This window comes from Chanos chanos, chromosome 5 (genome assembly GCF_902362185.1).
Source record: "Chanos chanos chromosome 5, fChaCha1.1, whole genome shotgun sequence".
Classification (NCBI taxonomy): domain Eukaryota; kingdom Metazoa; phylum Chordata; class Actinopteri; order Gonorynchiformes; family Chanidae; genus Chanos; species Chanos chanos.
The window spans coordinates 42,936,471-42,956,338 of NC_044499.1; the positions used below are offsets into that span (position 1 = coordinate 42,936,471).

Consider the following 19,868-nt stretch of genomic DNA (forward strand, 5'->3'; position numbering starts at 1 on the left):
GGTCTTTTAACTCAAAGTTTTATTTAATAAAAGAGGAATTGACACAGAGAAGGTAGGAAACCAATGACATGATGAGTCCCTCCCCCAACATAGTAAGATGTAAGATGTCAAAGTAAGATGTCCTTTTAAGGCAGAAATGGAAAATTTTTCACTATTGGCTTCCTCAAACTTAGAATTACTAGTCTCCGACCTCAAAACTGTTTTTATATCAATACTGTATATCATATCACATGCACATGAGTCCTAATCATGACTACAGTGGAACTGTCTTATGTAATGGGCTGTGTTCTGGCACAGTCAGCCAGACAGGAGACACTCCACATCATAATGCTTCAGCCACTGCTAGTGTTGATGAAGTACCTGCACAGCTGTAGGAGAATCCATAGGAAATACACTGCCTGGCCAGAAAAAAAGTCACACATTCTAATATTTCTTTGGACTGCCTTTAGCTTTGATTACGGCGTGCATTTGCCATGGCATTGTTTTGACAACCTTATGCGATGTCACAACTTTTATTTCCGTCCAGAGTTGCGTTAATTTTTGGCCGGGATCTTGTTGACGACGGGAGAGTTGAACCACTCCGTTAGGTTCAGCTCGTCCCAAAGACTTTCAGTGGGGTTAAGGTCAGGACTCTGTGGTGGCCGTTTTAAGTGCGAAAATGATTTCATGCTCCCTGAACCACTCTCACAATTTGAGCCCGATGAATCTTGGCATTGTTGACCTGGAATATGCCTGTGCCATCAGGGAAGAAAAAAAATCCATTGATGGGATAACCTGGTCAATCAGTACATTCAGGTAACGTTGCTGAGCTTAGACCCGACCAACTGAAGCAACCCCAGATCATAACACTGCCTCTAGAGGCTCTAAATCCAAACAAAACTTTTTTTTTGGCCAAGCAATATGGTTTGGGCCTTAACATATATTACATTGCCCTGGAGATTCTTATAAACTGGCAGATGATTAAGATAAAATTCTTTTAATAAAATTCTTTGATACAAGTGAATAATTGCTAAACAAGACAGTCCAATTAGTCCAGTCAATTAATTAACAAGTAACTCATAAGTTGTGCTGACCAGATAGTTCGAGGGACAGTCAATAATTCCAGTTCTAAAACATACTTTTGCACTTCTGAACAGATTCTTGAATGATTTGTTTCTCTCTTTTGGTGAGGAACTCCGATACTTGTGAAGTCATGCAAACACCAAACAATGCTAGGGTGTCAAGTAAATAATATGGAGTTTAATCACATTTAGACTTTGGAACAGTCCTGCTTCAAATGCAAGTATAAATGTTACAGTCAATAACTAGTAGGATGGTGGGTCAACCTTTAAAAAAACATGCCTACAGCTCTTAGAGAGATGAAGCAATTGGAGAAATCAATACTTATTCTCTTTCAAATTTGACTAAATACCTTATCCTGCTTTGGAAACTTGGATATTAAAGTGGTTATCATCAGACATATTTTATAGCTGGCAGGAGTGGCTAATATTGGTAATTTTGCTTTCACCTGGCTCACCTGTACAGCTCCATTTATAATACTGATTTCATTTTTCTGAATTCTGAAGTTTGAGTTTAAGTATCTAAATCATTATAACCATTGTAGTGTTATTTGTCTACCTTCAGTATGTAATCTTTTTTTTTATGCTGAAAGGGAGATTTATGAGGGCAAGGGATCAAGAGCTCCATAGGATGATGAACACTAAAACAACCTCACAAAACAACTGGTCAACCAAAGTCATGCCAGACTATGATAGACAGCAAATATATATTGACTTAGGTCATATCACTAACATCTTTCATAGCTCCAAAGAAGGAGAAGTAGGCCCAATGTACTTACAAATTCTAGTCATCCCACTTTCCTTCAAAGGATACTATTCAAATTTTACTGAATATATATCATAAAATCTAAATGATTTCTGAACAGCTTGGACATCATGCAGAAAGTGCCCTCATTGTCTACAAAACATGTGATGTTAATACTCATGCATGTCTCTTGCATGAGCTGCAGAAAACTGATCACTTTACTCCTTAATGTACAACTTCCAAAGATTCACTTCTGTAAGTTTTACTGTAACTATGTTATTGGTATGAGATGGTATAGAGTAGTGGCTGCATTCTACATATTTAAATTCATTGGTCATTTTCATGCCATCTAGCTTCACAAGCAGTATTTGCTTTCAACGTTGACCCTGTGACCTGGAAGTCATTCACTCGTCCAGACATGGGGTTTGGGTACAGAGTGCAACAAGGCCCAATAAGGTGAGAAGGACAACGTGATTTGTAGAGATAGTGAAAAATAGCGCATTTGTTTGGTAGTAATATCGGTGTAAGGTATGGTCATCACCAATAAGCTCATTGTTGCTTATGAGTGCACTTGGGTCTCTTTACGGCAGAACAGAATAGACCAGACCAGACATAATATAACAAACTGTCACATTTTAGGAAAAGAGTAGTGGCAAGTACAATCAGATGTGTTAGGCAAATGTTTTACAGACTTTGCGAGCTATTTCACACCTATATATACAAGTATGCACAAGACAAGACCTGACAAAATCATTTTAAAAAGCATAACATGGTTCTCTCCAGCACGAAAGTGTTACTAATTTTAGTAATTCATGAAACTGTTGCTTCCAGTGGAAGGTGCTTTGCAGAAGCATTACAACAAAGATTAAGTGTGTAGATCCTACTTTTTTCCTTTGTCTCCTCAGTCTGCTCATAAGTGATCCTTTGATCCAACTAAGTAATGATAAAAGGGGACAGATTTACAACTGTGACCTCGGAACAGAAAGATGCTCTGAACTGAATGTACGAGGTACATATTTAATGAATCCTTTGTTTTCGCCTTTTCAAGTTTTTCATCACCATAACCACATTCTTGAATGTCCAGGATTTGATGTTTTAATATGTAAAATATTATTTTGCCACTGTTGGGTAAGTTCAATGTAAACACAGGGAAGTAGTAAGCTATTCTGTTAAAACAGCACCTGGAGAAGCAGTTAACATGTCCCTGGGGCTTTCCATGACTATTGATGAGACATTTTCAACAACGCTGGTAAGTTACAGTTGGATCATTGTGATGGTTTTTGTAATTAATCAGATATATACATTCCACTTTCCTACAGCTTTAAATGTCTAGATTACTAATATACATGTTCCAGTGATGCAAATTTAAGTGTTTAAATTTAAATACTGCTCTCAACTGCACCCACAATATCAAGGTCTACCACCATATACTAGATAATGAAAACTTCTCTGATTAAAAGTTTAATACAACACTGGCAGCAAAAAGCACAATATATCAAGGTGTTGTGTTAAATTGTGCTGTGAGTATGCAAAGCCAAAATGAAATAATATACATGAATGCATATGACTTGGAAAATGATTTGGTGTTTATATAAAAATTATTTTTAAAAAAGTAGACTAATGACTAGCATTAGCATGAGTGCGTTATCTCACTTTTCACTGTTTAATGTAAAATAAATAAGTATCACAGAGGCCACCTGGTGGCCATGTTGTTCTAAGCACCCTCACAATTCAGTCTTGAGTGGAAAAGGCAAGGTCTATGCAGAAAAGATCCAAAAAAACATTTTCTAAACTCCCTGGGCTACTACTTTACCATGAACAAGATCAGAGCTTCATCTATTAGAATGGGATTCATATCCCCAGCTCTGTAGATCAAGAGAATCTGTATGATGAATGCACATGAACGTGGATTTAAAAAACACTTCTACAGCAAACAACTAATTAAACTTCTCACTTGAGTAAATGCCTTGGATAACAATACTTTCCCAAAAGCAGCTGTAACACTGTAGAATCTAGAGTGGCTTTGTGCAACGCATTGAAATTTCATACTGGGAGACAAATCTTACAAATTTGCTGTGTCTCATTCCAAATTCACTCAAGAGATCAACAGGAATCGAGTTTAATGTTCCTGGATGCTGTCTTATTTTGTCTTCTGTTCTTTCTCAGGTTTGTGGTCCAACCATTCCCAAAAGTTGTGAATATATCACTACCTACGGTGGGATGTGCTTCAAGATCAATGAAAACAAAGTGAATGGACCTGTCCCAAAGGCCCTGAGAGGTGCTCTTCCAACAGACAGGGCAATAGCTACAAAGCTGCTTATTTTTCTGAATAATTTCTTTCTTTCTGATTGACATAATCCATATGTTTCTCTCTCCTCCTTTCATTTATGCACATTTTCCTCCCTGGTCCCAAACAGAATGTACAATACGGCAGACAGATATTGCTTTTCTTTTGGATGGCTCAGGAAGTGTTCTTGGCAGAGATTTCATTATCATGAAGAACTTTGTGAAAACTCTGATAAGAGACTTAATCGGTCGAGATACTCAGGTGTGCAATTTTAGAAAGTAAATGCGTTTTATTTAAATGTCTAAATTTAATGAAATAATAAGTAAATGCTAGCTATTTTAGTTACAGCATTATGCTTTATTCCTTTCATCTACAACATACACACAAAGATTTAAACTCATTCTCCTCTTCCTTTTCAGTTTGCAGTTGCGCAATATTCATGGTCCTGTGAAATTCACATACACTTTAGAGATTTCCAAAGAAATCGGTGGGAATCGCAGGTGGATTCTATAAATCAGCAAAGAGGAGGGACATACACTGCAGCAGCTATTAATGAAGTTGTGTAAGGATAAAAATCTTTTTTCTGTATGTGTGATTTACATGAGTGCACAACAACATTCCTTCAATGTTGACAGTAACAGATCCAATATTTAACCCAGCTACACATTTAAAACAGTCTTATGGCATTCCAAGAAAGAACTGCAGTCTGCATAAAATGAATTTGATTTTTTTTAAAAAAAGAATCCATATTATTGTGTATCTCAAACAGCACTTTAGGCTTTATACTGCTAACGAATGGAGTAGAGGTGCTTTCTAACAAATTTCATTTCATGAGAGACAGAACAATTCTTGCTGGCATTGTTTATGTCTTGCAACTTTAATAAAATGATTTATTTTTTAAATAGGAATGATGTGTTCAATCCAGCAACTGGGGCACGACCAAAGGCCAATAGAGTCTTGCTTGTCATCACGGATGGACAATCAAATGATAAACAGCAACTTTCAGGTGCAGCTGCAAATGCGGAGAGGAAAAATATAAGACGATATGCTATTGGGGTGGGATATTACTTCATACTTACAATGCTCACATGGTGTGTGAGGAAAATCAGCAGAAAAATCTTCCAAATCTGTTTTTATCATACAGTTTTGATCAGCAACATATTTCTTTTGTAAGAAAAGCATACACGTGCTCCATTTTTTTAATACTGAGTGCAGGTATCATATTCAAAGCATTCAGTTCTTTGGACTATGGCAAGAGTGACATTTGCTCTTCCCTTTGTCAGAATTCTGATGTACAGATATGTAAATGCAAGGACCGGATGGAGAGAAATGCATTTTTATTATTGATTGAAATCAACAGTGATAAGGAAGTAAAGATCCATGTGTGCGTGTGTGTGTGTGTGTGTGTGTGTGTGTGTGTGTGTGTGTGTACAGGGAGATGTGTTTGGACACGTGCACAATGGATTAAGTAACATTTATCTCATGCATCTCCTTTGGTGTTGTATTATGTAACATTTATTTCATGTGTCTAATTTGGCCTGTTATTTTGACAGTTTTGGATTGCTCTTTTCCAGAGAAAGTATTTACATGATAGTGTATAATTCCATTCCATTACATCTTGTACCATGACCATTTCGTTTTAGCTGAAATATAGCACAAAACTATGCTATTTGAAACACTCTTTTCGTAGACCTATATCAATAATATTAATTATTTTGAATGGGACTGTGTGCAAAATATGGTCCACTTCAGATATATTGAAAATGACTGCATTTCTCTGAGTGAAAGTCATGAGACCATTGTGAGCAAGGGCAAAAAGATTTGTGGTTAGAAGGTACTACAAATACAAAGAATCTTTATGGCGCTGTTTGAGATAGACGATAGAGTGAACTGTCATAAAATCTTTATAATTAAATGAACTTAACAATACACTAAAATATATAACCTCTCTAGGTTGGTGGTGCTTTTAGAAGTGTTGAAGCAAAAATGGAGCTGGAAACTATTGCATCTGCACCACCCAGCGACTTCGTGTTTAAGGTGAATAACTTTGGGGCATTGGAGCAAATTCGCAAAACTCTCCAAGAAAACATCATTGCCATCGAAGGTATGTTAAGTACAGTACATTTCTCATTTCTGCTTTGTAATCTTTCAGTTTCTGCTGTGCCATCAACATAACCTGGTCACTGCTGTTGTCACTGTAACTTTAATTGTCAATATGATTATCACTGTGTCATACTATCTACGTGGTGTCTTATATTACGGAAAAGCAGTCACAGAAAATGTAGATTTGATTTACAATGTACAATTTAGCATTTAGCAGACGCTTTTAGCCAAAGCGACTTACAGTTAGTGCATCAGTCAGATTCCTAGATTCAATGTCTTACTGTCTTACAACTGTACTTGTTTTGTGTGTGTGTGTGTGTGTGTGTGTGTGTGTGTGTGTGTGTGTGTGTGTGTGTTTGTCTTTTTCACTGCAGGGACCCAGACTTCAGGTGATGCCACTAATATGGAATTAGCACAGGATGGATTCAGTTCTGCGTTCATTTCTACATCTCAAGGGGTAACTCAGTCTCATAATTTAGCAGCCTTTGGGCACCCTCTCTGAAAAGCTATATATACCTTTAAATAGGGACTCTTAGAGGAAACATTTTGTGAGAGGATATGTAATTTGTAATGGTCTTCCCAAAATATACAGCAGAAATCAGTCCTCAGCTATGGGTTTTATGTGTGTCAAATCTCGGTAATTGCCCATGGCAACGCATATGCAGATATAAAAATGATACGTTTCTAGAACTTAAAAATGCATTATAATGTTTTTAAAACATGATTTATTCCTACATGTATTGCTTGTATGTCAACTACCATTTGTGTTACATTAATCAAAATATTTATTCCAAACATAAATTTGTGAATTTTGTAATCTGGTATTTAATGTTTGTATGGATGCATTGGGACAAATATTTGAGACCAAAGCTTGTTTACGCAGAATGGAGCGTTTAAGAATACCGAAGTCAATATCCAGACTCTCTGAACCTAAACGCTATTCTGTTGAAAAATGCATATTTGTATATCCCTTTAGAAAACCTGTTTGTGATCTCAGTTATATGTCATTAAAACATATCTTTGTTATTCTTCCTGTATCCAGGAAAATATTGTACTTGGTACAGTAGGTGCTTTAGGATGGAAAGGGGGATACCAGGAATACACATCTACAGGAGAAGCCAAATTATTTCAAAAGGGCTCTAACATGGAGCCTGATAGTTATTTGGGTAAGGTTTTCCTTAAACACTGAATGTAACAGAGAAATAGTCTTTATGCAGTTCCTACTGGAAAAGAGGAGATTGATTTTTTCGTAGTGAATTCTCCAAGTTACATGTATTTTTAACATAAATATAACGTTTCATACTGATAAATTCCAGACTAATAAAACTCACAACACCATGAACACCCTATAATTTTCTAACGCTTTTTTGGTACCAAGGTTATTCCATGGCTGTGGCAAAAACTCGTGGTAGGAATTTTCTGATTCTGGGGGCTCCAAGATACAACCATAAGGGACGAGTGCTAATTTCCAGCCTTGACGGCAGACAGCAGCAAGAGCTGAATCCTCAAGAGGTTGTATTTTCAATACAGTCAAACTAAGCAATTAGGGCTGGTCATTAGGTATTTTTATAGCTCCATAAGCTGAGATTGTGGTTAATTCTATGAGTGTGAAAGGGAAATTGTTAATTCACAACATAGTAAATCATAAAGTCAACACTACAATTCATCAGTACTAGAATTTGTAATTGTGCTTCTGAAAGATATTTACCACTCGCTCGCTCTCTCTCTCTCTCTCTCCCTCTCCTTAGCCCCAGATTGGTTCCTATTATGGAGCTGAAGTTTGTGTTGTGGACCTCAACTCTGACTCAGACACAGACTTGATACTGATTTCCTCTCCAATGTACAAAGAGAATGACCAGGAGGGCAAAGTCTTTGCATACACCTATTCAGGCCAGGTAATTAGTAACAGCCAGTGAAAATCATATCTGTTATATAAAATCAAAATCACTCCATTCTCTCTTTGTTATTTAATATGCTTAAATATGACATCAGTTGACATGACATCAGAATGTTAATGGCTATTAGTATGGTAAGTCTGTCTGAAAAATGATTGATTTTAATGATTCATAAATGATTTCTTAGTGTATGTTTAGCAGTGACAGTTCAATAGTGATGCTTTTGTCTTTTTTGTAAGACCAAAAAGTGTTGCTTTTGGGACTTAAGTACATCCACGTTTTGTGTGTTACTCACTGACAGTTAGAAAATTTACTTGCAAAATAGCATATACTTTTCCTTAACATCTTCTCTAAACATCTTCTTTAGCTTCTAATCTCATAACTTCCCTTTACAGTTCTCAACAAAGTTTAAAGTGATTCTAATGGGCATTTCTGGAGAAAGAGGGAGGTTTGGTTCTTCACTGGCTAGCCTAGCAGACCTGAATGGTGATGGGCAAAGTGATGTGGCAGTGGGGGCACCTTTAGAAAATAATGGACTTGGCAGCGTCTACATATTCAACGGACAAAGAGGTGGAATAAACCCTACCTATTCACAGGTGTGTGTGTGTGTGTGTGAGAGTGTGTGTGTGTGAGAGACAGAGATACACACAGAGAGAATAAGAGGCATGGTTTTATTCAACATGTTTTCATGTATTTAAGAGTTATGACATAAGCCTCCTCTACTCCATCAACCTCATGTTCTCCTTTCAAATCTCTCTTTCTTCCCCTATCTCCCCTTTCCTTTCTCTCCTTTTCATTTTGTTTTGGTTGCTTGGGAATCTTATTTCAAATTTATGTTAGCTGGTAGGTCAGATTGGCATTTTGTCTGTTTGACTGGTTCGTTTTAAAAAAGAAAAAACCTCTCCCTCACTCTTTTCTGTGCTGGTCTTTTAACAGAGAATATTGGGCTCATCTGTGAAGCCAGGTTTGCAGTTCTTCGGGCTTTCTTTGAGTCAGTCTTCTCGGGACCAGAGCAACGATGGTTTGCCAGACATTGCTGTTGGAGCCAAAGGAACAGTTCTTCTTCTCAGGTTTGCTTTATCCACAAACGCTGAACCACATTCACTCACAATAAGGCCTGCCCTTTTGACCAAGCAAAGAGCAATGAGGAGAACGTGAAATGCCATTGAGAGGACACTCAGTCTTGAGTGAACAAGCACAGATGGACACACGGATGGATGTGCAGACTGAAGCACAGACTGAAGCACAGACTGATGTACATGCACAAAGGGTATTAGTCTGATGTCTCTGTGTTATGTGTGTATTATGCAGGAGCAGACCTGTTGTGTCTCTGACAACAAAAATGTCCTACAGTCCATCTTTAGTGTCCACTAAAGACACAGACTGCACTAAGGAACAGAGGATTACTCTGCAAGTTTGCTTCACCATTAGAGGAAACAACGTTAGATCGAAAGGTTTTTGTCCTAAAACAATCTGTTCTCTGTGAGAGGTATCATAATATTAATGCCAAAGAAGTCACTTCAAAACCACACTCATTAAATAAGTAATGGATGTCTACCCAAATGTTTCTATATTTTAAATAAATGTCACACTAACACCAGTCATTTTTAGGATAGAGACAACTTTTTTTTCAGATTTATCTGGAAGGATGAACTACACCTTGAAACTAGATGCCAAACGACAAAACTTCCGTGCTTATTTTTCTCCTAAAAATCGTGTTAAAAATGACATGATGGTGGTGGGTGAATCGGATCGTTGCCAGACACATAATTTTTTTGTAGAGGTAAGTCCACTGTTCCTTTTGAAGCTTTTTGCTCATTTAAAGGCAATTTTTAAAATTAAAAATCAAACTCATGAACATATTTCAAGAGTTATTGTTATTAAGAGTCAGGTCATATGATAGATGGGTCACATGACCTTACAGCTGGATGTTCTGAACTGTGTGTATGTGTGTGTGTGTGTGTCTTTGCTTCCCCTCACAGCCTTGCCCAGAGGATGTTGTAAATCCAATGTCTAATGAACTAACATTCAGCTTTGAGGGCCAACAGAGTGCTGCCATGCAGGGCCTGCGACCTGTCCTTCTCCCTGACACAAAAACAAGCGTATCTGAAGATGTAAGGCCGTGCCTATATCTTACATGTCGTTGTCCACATTGTACATGTCTTCTCTCACATTGACTTCATGTTGAAACCACGCTGCTGGCTTTCTATGGGTCTCAGCTGATATAGAAAATGTTTCCATTCCACCTTTAGAGTAACTACACCAGATTTCTCAAACTCAGTGTGATGACTCCAGTTGATGAGGGATTAAGATTAAGATCAAGTATCTTGAATTGGTTTTATGGTCTAGATATATTTCATTTTTATTATAAAGGTACAATCATGGTATGGTATTTCATGACAGATTCACCTCTCAATTTGAAACAAAAACTTAGTTCATATTTATACCTTGGATAGAAGCATTGAAGGAGTCGAACACTGTTGCTCACTGTTTACCCTTTTAAAGTTAATATAGCAAAACACTCATAGTTTTCCATGTGATGGTTATGTATTTCATCTCATTCCACAGTTAAATTTTGAGATAAACTGTGGACCTGATAAGACCTGCATCGACGACCTCAAAATGGACTTCAATTTCTCTGGGTAGGGACAATAAGAAAATGTGAAAATTCCTGTTGTTTTTACAATTCACTTAATAATCTTACAAAGTTCATTTTACTGAAAGATGAATATTCAAACTGAATCGCAAATGGGACGTACTGTGACTCTGTACCCTGTTTGAGGTGAAGAGAACACATTTCAGGCAAGGAATCAACAAAGAGTTTTAACATGTCTCAGAACACAAGACATGGTACTTAGCACAAACAATTGATGGTTGAGATGCAGCCTATAGCCATATTTGGTAAACTGGAGCAGAGTAGATAGGGAACAGTTCTATTGCCACAGTTATGGCATATCCCTTTAAGATGGTTTATAACAACTTTTAACATAGAGTTACATGATATTGCATTTCTTGTCCAGAATGATGACAGCAGCAGTAATGCCAACTGGTGTATTTTTCAGCCCTTGGAAATGGTTTAACTTGTGCCACTCTTTTGACTGTCCCTAACAGGTCCTCAAACATTGAAGTGGGCATAGCACAAGAGCTGAATTTGACAGTCTCTGTAGAGAATTTGGGGGAAAACTCTTACAACAGTCATGTCATCCTTACATACCCCCCAGGCTTCTCTTACAGGAAGTTCACTACTCACCAGGTAAGAGGATGAGCACAGAGGACTTTAAAGGAGTTTAATGTTAGTCAAGTTCAGCTCTGTGTGTGTGTGTGTGTGTGTGTGGGTGTGTGTGGGTGTGTGAGAGAGAGAGAGAGTTTGTGTGCTTGTGGCACTGAGAGCCTCTCTGTTTAAGCAGAGCCGAGTGGAGTGCAGTTCTGTTGATAGTGAAGATGTAATGAAGCCAGGGAAGACCACATGTTACATTAGCAAGCCCATCTTCCGAACCAATGCAAAGGTCTGCTCTACACATTCACAATCTTCTTCTCATGTACACTTCCATAAATACATTCATATTCTACATCGTCATGCTTGTTGGAAGCAATCACAAATAATATTAAATAATATCCAAAGGTTGTTATTATTAGTTTGCTCTTTATGCTGCTATTTTAAGTCTGCAAACTGCATACACCTTTTTCGTATGTGCGCTGCACTGTATGTTATTATATGTCTTTTTGTTGTTGTTGTTGCTGTTGTTGTTGTTGTTGTTGTTGCAGCTGGATTGTGCTTTCATTTACATGCCCTCTTTTCTGTTAAAGGCTGTCTTTGAAATTACATATGGTATCGATATGAATGGTGAATTTAATCAAAATGTGGTCTTCAAGGCAGATGCTGCCAGGTATGAACAGGAATTTACCATGATCAGTGGCAATTAGTGTTCTTTAGTGCCTTATGACTAGAGCATAATAACAGATGCTGTTTTTTATGAAGACGACACAATGCATTATGGCAATTTAAACATGACAAATGACCTTTTGTTATAACCTGTTATGATAAATGTTATGTCTTACATTTAAATGTAATGTCTTGCTGATTACGTTATGAATACTTTTGTGGTAGTAATTACATATTGCACAACCATTATATAGTACTAAGAAGGCCATCACATACCATCATGTAAATGCACTTAAATAGCAATACGCTCCTGCCATTCATAGGAAATATCATTCAAGAAATATATGACGTTCTGAACAAAAGTTCAGGAGAGCTAATTGGAAGACGACTTCTCACTTTCCCATCACTGAGTAAACCACTATATTTAAGCACACCTACCCCCAGCCTGTTCCCTTCGCTTTCAGAATCCCTCTTCCTCTGAAATACCTCTCATCTGCAGGTCCCTGTCCCCTAATCTAGGGCTGGGGACAGGATTCAGGCAGACCTGAAGCCTGTTCACCAAGTATCCACAACACTACCACCAACCAATTGTATCATCTTCCAGCTACAAACTAGTGAAATATTAACAGACTGCAATTAAAGACTGGATAGATTGCAGTATGACTGTCATAATAAGCTGTGCTATATGATTAACATGGTTAAAAATGTATTGTTGTTCACAGCAATAATGAGAAGCACACCGGTAATGACTGGTCCAAAACAAAAGAGATTGGAGTTAAATATGGCATCAATATTGTGGTAAGAAGGTCAGTGCATCCAGTTTTTCCAAATTACAAATGAATTGTATCTTTGGCACAAAGGAAGAAAACTTTGTAGTTTTAAACCACAACATGCTTAAGGAAATAACATGCCCTGTTTTAACTTGAAAGATCAGAGGATTCCACAGGCTACATCAACTTCACATCTGGGAAGAGCAATCTAGAGAAACCAGTGCTGCAGGGCTTTGAGGTACTGTCTTTGATGAACCTCACATGGACCTCAAAATTAATTAATATTCTTGATTTGAGTGATATGCATTTTGTGATTTGGATTAAATTTTGGTATAATGCATATAAAACCAGGTCAGCTTTTTCTTCACAGATGATTTTTACATTGGTGAAACATATGTTGTTTATGCTCATACAGATTAACTACAAAATAACTAGCACAATGTGTTTATAAAACCCTCTGCCATTAGCAATGTAAAATACTTCCCCTGTCTTCTCCCCTTATCTTAGGTGGAGAATTACCTGAGAGAGGTCAACTTTAGTGTTATTATTCGAGTACCAGAAAAACTTGGAGAAAAGAACATCTGGACGGATATGTCAAAAATGGAGGTATAATAGACAGTCAAAGGAAGCAAACCCATAAAGAGTCCAAAAAGATTTAAAAAAAAAAAAAGGTGTTTGTGATTGCACTACTTCAAAAAATGTGATTGTTGTATGTTTCATGATGTGTACAGATTAAAGGTTGCAGTCAAACGAGTACGGAAAAACCAACAAACAACGATTTTGTGGAAATGCTAAGAAAAATACCTGCTGTTGTAAGTTTCTTTGCTTAAAAAACTCACGTTTTGTGTCTGTTTTGTGTTCTGAAATATGATCACTTATATTTGGATTAAGTGATCAGTTCACTACTATAATATTCTCTCTTTTGCCCTTTTGTAGAACTGTTCTGTGGCTCTGTGTAGGGTGTTCAAGTGTAATCTGCATCTGGTCAGGAATTCCAATGCTGTTTACAATATCTCTGGGAACATAAGCTCTGAATGGATCGAGCAGGTAACTAAAAAACTTAAAAACATCAACATCAGAAATCGTTTTTACTTTTTGTATACCGCAGAATAAATAAGGCCTTCATTGTGCAAGTGAACAGGACAACAGTAAAAGGTCTTTGGCTACAGTTAGCCTACTGTAATTATCTTCTTCCTAACCAGACTGAGAGCATGTCACCAGCCTGTTAATCTAACTAGAAGTACTGAAACTGTGTCTTCAACCTGTCTAAAAGCATCATCATTAATTGTCTAATGAATTATATGCAATTTTTGACATCCTTAAGCTTTCTAATATACAGATCCTTTAATGTGTAATGTCTGTGTTTATTAGTTTTCTTGAATGAATATATAACTGTTGTGACTGCTAAACAAATGATTAGAGTAGCTATGCATGAAACAGAGTAGTGTGGACACATGTCAAAAAACTGTTAAAGACAACACCAGCAGCACTACTAACTCCATTTTTCTATGGAAATATGTAGCAGTAGGTGAGCAAAAAGCATCACCCAGGGAGAACTAACCAGGACCACCATATTGGCAGTGACAAAACTGTGTGAAACTTACTAACGTTTGTTCATAACTAATATTCAAATTCCAGTAGTTTTGACAATGGTGATATCTCTGAACACAGAACAATAATTTTGATTTCATGATAGTGCTCTCTCTCTCTCATACATATATACACACACACACACACACACACACACATAGATAGATAGACACATAGACAGACACATAGATAGATAGATAGATAGACAGACACATAGATAGATAGATAGATAGATAGATAGATAGATAGATAGAATGTACATTAATGTGTTGATTTCATACATTGCTCCTCTGTGCATTACTAATGACACTGAACCAGCATATTTCAAACTCACGATAATGGCCAGTACACCTCCTGCAAGCCTTACTGTTTTCTGTTTTTATTATTTATTTTTGTTCCTGTGATGGACTGGTGACCTGTCAAGGGTATTTCCCACCTTTTCCCCAATGAGTGCTGGGATAGGCTCCAGCACCACCCACGACCCTAATTGGGATAAAGCGGCTTAGAGAATGAATAAATGAATGAATGAATGTTTTATCTTTCACTAACTTGCTTTGTTTCTGTCCCCCCTCTCTTTCTCTCTCTCTCTCTCTCTCTCTCTCTCTCTCTCTCTCTCTTCCTGTCAGATTGGACTCAGAACAGTTACTTTTGATTTGGTCAGCACAGCAACTCTGGAGTATGACCTAAACAAATACATTTTCTTTTCCTCATCATCACTTAACAAGCCACCAGTCTCCAAGGTAACAGACACAAGGAACTCATGGTTTTCACAACATAAACTGAATCCTTTTCTGTCAATAATACATATAGACTGGTGTGTGTGTGTGTCTATGTTCGTCTGTGTGTGTGTGTGTGTGTGTGTGCGTGTGTGTGCGTGTGCGTGTCTGTGTGTGTGTGTGTGTGTGTGTGTGCCTGCCTTTTTGTAGATTGAAACTCAGGTGGAGGTGTATGAGGAGGCCACCTTCACTAAGGAGATAATTGGAGGAGCAGTGGGGGGGCTCCTCTTATTGCTGCTTGTGGCTGCTGGTCTGTATAAGGTAAAGACAGTAGTTTCTTACACTGTTAGTCATTCTTGACATTTTGTTGAATTAATTTGTGTTTTAAATGATCTCTAAATATCTCTTAGTTACTTAGGTAGTAAGAAAGTTTGTTTGTTTCATCTTTGCTCTCTTTCTCTCAGGCTGGATTTTTCAAAAGTCAGTACAAAGAGATGATGGAAGCAGAGGATGGAGCTGACACAGGGGGAGAGGCTTCTGCCCCTACAGAGTGACATCCTAAAACATTGCACAGCAACATATCTGTAAATACAGCTCTAAAATTTTAAACTTCTTCGACAACAAGAATGTTGTCGAAGAAGTATAGTTTTTCCAAGTAGCTCAATACGTTTAGAAAAGGAATCTCTCATTAGGGCTCAATCAAAAACAGTTTCCTGAGCCCTGAATGAGCCCTCTGGAATGTCTGTGCTCTGTGTGCTTGTTAATACTTGGTTATTAATGATATGCTTGTATTTATATGCTGAGTTGTTTCAAAGGCTGTTTTAACATGCATAAAGACACCCAAACCTGCTCATAATATGTAGATTTTCCTCCTTAGTCAAAAACAAATAATAAATACCATTTGGTTCTTAACATAATCAGCGTTTTCATTGTGTCATAACTTGGTGGATTTGATACTTTTAAACTCCACAGTAATTCCAAACAACATCTCCAGACTCAGTAAAGCCTATTTCTAAAATTCAGGTTCTAGATGCCATACTTCTATTGATTTTGCAGTAGTTTCCCACTAGCTGTATGACCTAAATGCCTACATTTATCTTAGCTGTGACACGTTTTGTAAAAGAAGCTGGATACATGTGCAGGTCAGTGCTTTCTTTATTTGCAACAGGCATAACAAAAAGTTTCAAAATGACAGAGTGTAGATCTCAGAACATAAGGCAGGCAGATAAATCAGTGTGACGTGGAGTGAACTCCAAATAATACCAGACAACGAGCATAAAAGAAGGAGTATTTATACCTGACTAAACAAGGCAAAACTAACTGAAGACAGGTGTGAACAATGAGTGGACTGATAGGACTAAACCAAGAAATGAGGGAGTAACACAATTTAATCAAAACTGGACAAAACCAAGAAACCCAGAAGTAACAGAAGTTAATCAAACCAACCAATAGGGGAGGAAAACGAGAGGAACAGGGAAACGAGGGGAACAGGGCCTGACAAGTTGCTAGTTCTCTGTGCTGGTGCCTTGGAGCTGCATGATATCTGATGAAGGATGAGGAGGCTCAAGTACTTAATTCCCAAAAATAAATTACAATGCAATATCAGAGACAAAGTTAAAGTTCATTCCCCATTACAATTTCATAGCTTTTTGAAATCAAACACGACCTAGGATAAATGCCTTCTTCATTGATTTATCAACCTATTTAGACTCAACTTTGATCAAGTGAAAGCCCAGATCTGTAGGGCTGTCCCATTGAAAAGTGACATTGACAATATGTATTTCTCTATGGCTTCAACTAACATCAGACAATTTTTTACTTAGATGCTCCAAGCAATGCACTTACAAACCCCTCCAAAAGAGCAAGGTTTGTCACTCAAGAGAAGAAAGCAGTTAGCGCTACCTACCTACCGCTACCGTGAAGATGGTGTTCAGCTAATTAATTTGCTAGTGCCGTAGTGTGAAACTGTCTCTGTTTTTTTTTTCTTTTTATGAGCCACCACCCCTCCAACATGGGAGTCACATCGTACTTTCTCTCTTTTTTTTTTCTTTTTATAAATTTTCTTTGGTGAGTCTACATACTCGCATGCGGAGGAGACAGGAGGACAGGCAAAAGAACAAACATGCAGACAGACAGGTCGCATGCTGTAGAATGACAGACAGACAGGTGAACAGGTAGACAAGGAGACAGACAGACAGATGGACTAAATCAATGAAAGGTAATAAGAGAGTGAGGGGATAAAGAAGGAAAAGTAAATGGATAACTATATGCGGGACATGGAGTGGTGATTTTTTGAGTGAAAAGTTGGGGTTGTGTCATATTGGAGTGTATTTACATGGTGATATTGTGAATTTAAAGAATTTATTCATTTTTCACCAAGCTGTCAGGGTTGTTGAGATTATGGTACTTTTGAAGCAATCATGGTGTTTTGTGGAAGTGGTAAGGAGCGGTAAGTTGGAGATTGAAATTTCATTGCATTCTGGGTGTTCTATTTCAACCCAAGGGTTATTGTGTTGGTTGGGATGAATCCACTTTGAGATGTACTGTAGTTGATTAGACAGGTAATGATAGTAGAAGTTTGGTGCTTCCAGTCCTCTTTGAGATTTGTGTTTCTGTAAAGTTGCTAGTTTAATCCAGGGTGGTTTATTTTTCTGGTAGAATTTAGTTGTGACGGAGTTGGGGTGAATTAAACCAGTTAGTAGTGGGTTGAGTTGGGGTCATTTTGAAGAGGTAGTTCGCTTTAGGTAGTATGGTCATTTTTACAGTTGCTATTCTGCCAATTAGAGAGAGTGGTAAATTTGTTCTACAGTTTAAGTCATTTTCTATTGATTTTAATAGTGGAGTGAAGTTAAGGTGAAACGACTCTGACAGCTTGGTGGAGATATTTATGCCTAGATATTTGATATTATCTGAGGAGGTGAGGGGCGTGTCAGCTCCACAGATGGGTAAAATTGTTGATTTTGTCCAGTTTATAGAGTAGTCTGATATTTAAGAAAATGAACTGATGAGCTTCATGGCTTTTTGCAGGGAGTTTGATTGGTCTTGAAGATAAAGCAGTATGTCATCTGCATAAAGGCTGCTTTTGTGGTGCGTGTTGGGGGTTTGGATTCCTTTGATGTTGTTATTTTGGCATGCTGCAGTGGCTAGAGGTACAATGAACAGGGCAAAAAGTGATGGTGAGAGTGTGTAGCATGAAAGCCTGTGATGTTAGTCTGGAAGTAGAAACTGTTGCCACTGGTGAATTATACAGTATTTTTGTCCATTGAATAAACGATTCCCCGAATCCAAATTTCTGAAGTGCTTCGAATAGATATGTCCAATTTACTTTATTAAATGCCTTTTCAAGTATTGTTTTTGTTTGACTTTTTTTTGGGATGTATTGATTAAATTTAATAATCTGTACATGTGATTTGAGTCTCTTCCATTGATAAATCCAGTTTGGTCTCAGTGAATGAGTGATGGGGTTACTCTTTCAATTCTGATGGCTAGTGCTTTACTGATAATTTTGAGATCGGTGTTGATGAGTGACAGGGGTAGCTAGAACATAGGGTTGGGTCTTTGTCAGGCTTCAGTAGTACTGGGAGGAGGGCTGTGTTCATACGTGGCAGGATTTTTGAGTTTTGTTTATTATCAACAGTCATTCTAAAGAAAAGTGGAGAGACTGTGTCCCAGAAGTGCCTGAAGAACTCAGCAGGGAAACCGTCAGGTCCAGGTGCTTTATTATTTGGTATCTGGTTGAAAGCGTCATAGAATTCTTCCAGTGTTAATGGTATGTCTAGTCCATTTGCTGTTTCCTTGTTAAGCTGAGGAGGGTTAATACTGTTGAGGGAGAAGCAGATGTCTGTTAATTTTGGTTCATGATCTGAGGTATATAATTCAGTGTAGAATTCCTGAAATGTATTATTTATGCCTGTGGGTGTTTGCATGGTTTCCCCTGCTGAGTCCTTTATGACTGGGATAATGAATTTGTCTGCCTTGTTTAAACTGGTTTGCCAGACATTTACCAGATTTGTTGTTGTGTTCAAAATTGTCATGTCTTAGTCTTTGCATTATGAATTTGTTTTTCTTTTTTAAGATAGTGTTCAGTTGAAAACTGGTTGCTGTTAATTCATTCACAACTTGTTCTGTGGGATTATTAGCATACTTGTCATTTAATTCTTAATTCCTTTTGTTCCAACTTCTTTTTCCATCTCATTTTCCTTTTGCTTCTTGTGTGATGAGTATGATGTGATTTTTCCTCTCAGTACTACTTCAGCAGTTTCCCAAAGTAAAGGGGGTGAGATTTCCGGGGAATCGTTCATTTCCATGAAGAATGTCCATTCCTCTCTGAAGAAAGTGTTAAAATCCGTATTTTTAAGCAATGAGATACTGAAACGTCATCTGGTTGAGGGTTGTTCGAATTGTTTAGTGTTAAGCTTGAAGGATATGAGGCATGATCACTAATTATGATGGGGTGGATGTGAAAGTCTGAAATATTGGATATAATTGAATTACTGGTAAGAAAAAAATCTATGCGAGAGAATGACTGGTGAACCCGTGAGAGGTAAGTGTATTCTCTGGTTGATGGGTTTTTTAATTGCCAACTGTCATCAAGGCCAAAGTTGTTCATATAGTGCTGTAGTGTTTCAGTGAAGTGCCAGTTTCTAGAATTATTTAAAATTATTTGTGCTAGACCTGTCTAAGTTGGTGTTGATGACAATATTGAAGTCACCTCCAATTATTATTGTTGAATTTGGGATTTCATTCAGTGAAGAGAAAAATGTATGAAAGAAAGTGGGATTGTCAGTATTGGGGCCGTATATGTTTGCTATAGTGATATTA

At 37.5% G+C, this 19,868-nt stretch overlaps 1 protein-coding gene across 1 annotated transcript; it reads left to right on the forward strand.

Annotated features, from left to right (window-relative positions):
• The first annotated feature begins 2,989 nt into the window (after positions 1–2,989).
• Positions 2,990–15,601, forward strand: LOC115812566 (integrin alpha-M-like). Its single transcript, XM_030775049.1, has 27 exons — positions 2,990–3,052; positions 3,970–4,081; positions 4,221–4,351; positions 4,510–4,652; positions 4,996–5,146; positions 6,044–6,194; positions 6,568–6,650; positions 7,236–7,359; positions 7,572–7,705; positions 7,942–8,088; positions 8,484–8,684; positions 9,025–9,158; positions 9,400–9,542; positions 9,723–9,871; positions 10,071–10,202; positions 10,657–10,730; positions 11,200–11,341; positions 11,496–11,594; positions 11,896–11,975; positions 12,694–12,777; positions 12,901–12,979; positions 13,249–13,347; positions 13,473–13,553; positions 13,678–13,788; positions 14,958–15,071; positions 15,258–15,368; positions 15,512–15,601. Exons 1-27 carry the CDS (start codon positions 3,002–3,004, stop codon positions 15,599–15,601), a joined length of 3,150 nt encoding a protein of 1,049 aa, XP_030630909.1. The 5' UTR covers positions 2,990–3,001.
• The last annotated feature ends 4,267 nt before the right edge of the window (positions 15,602–19,868 follow it).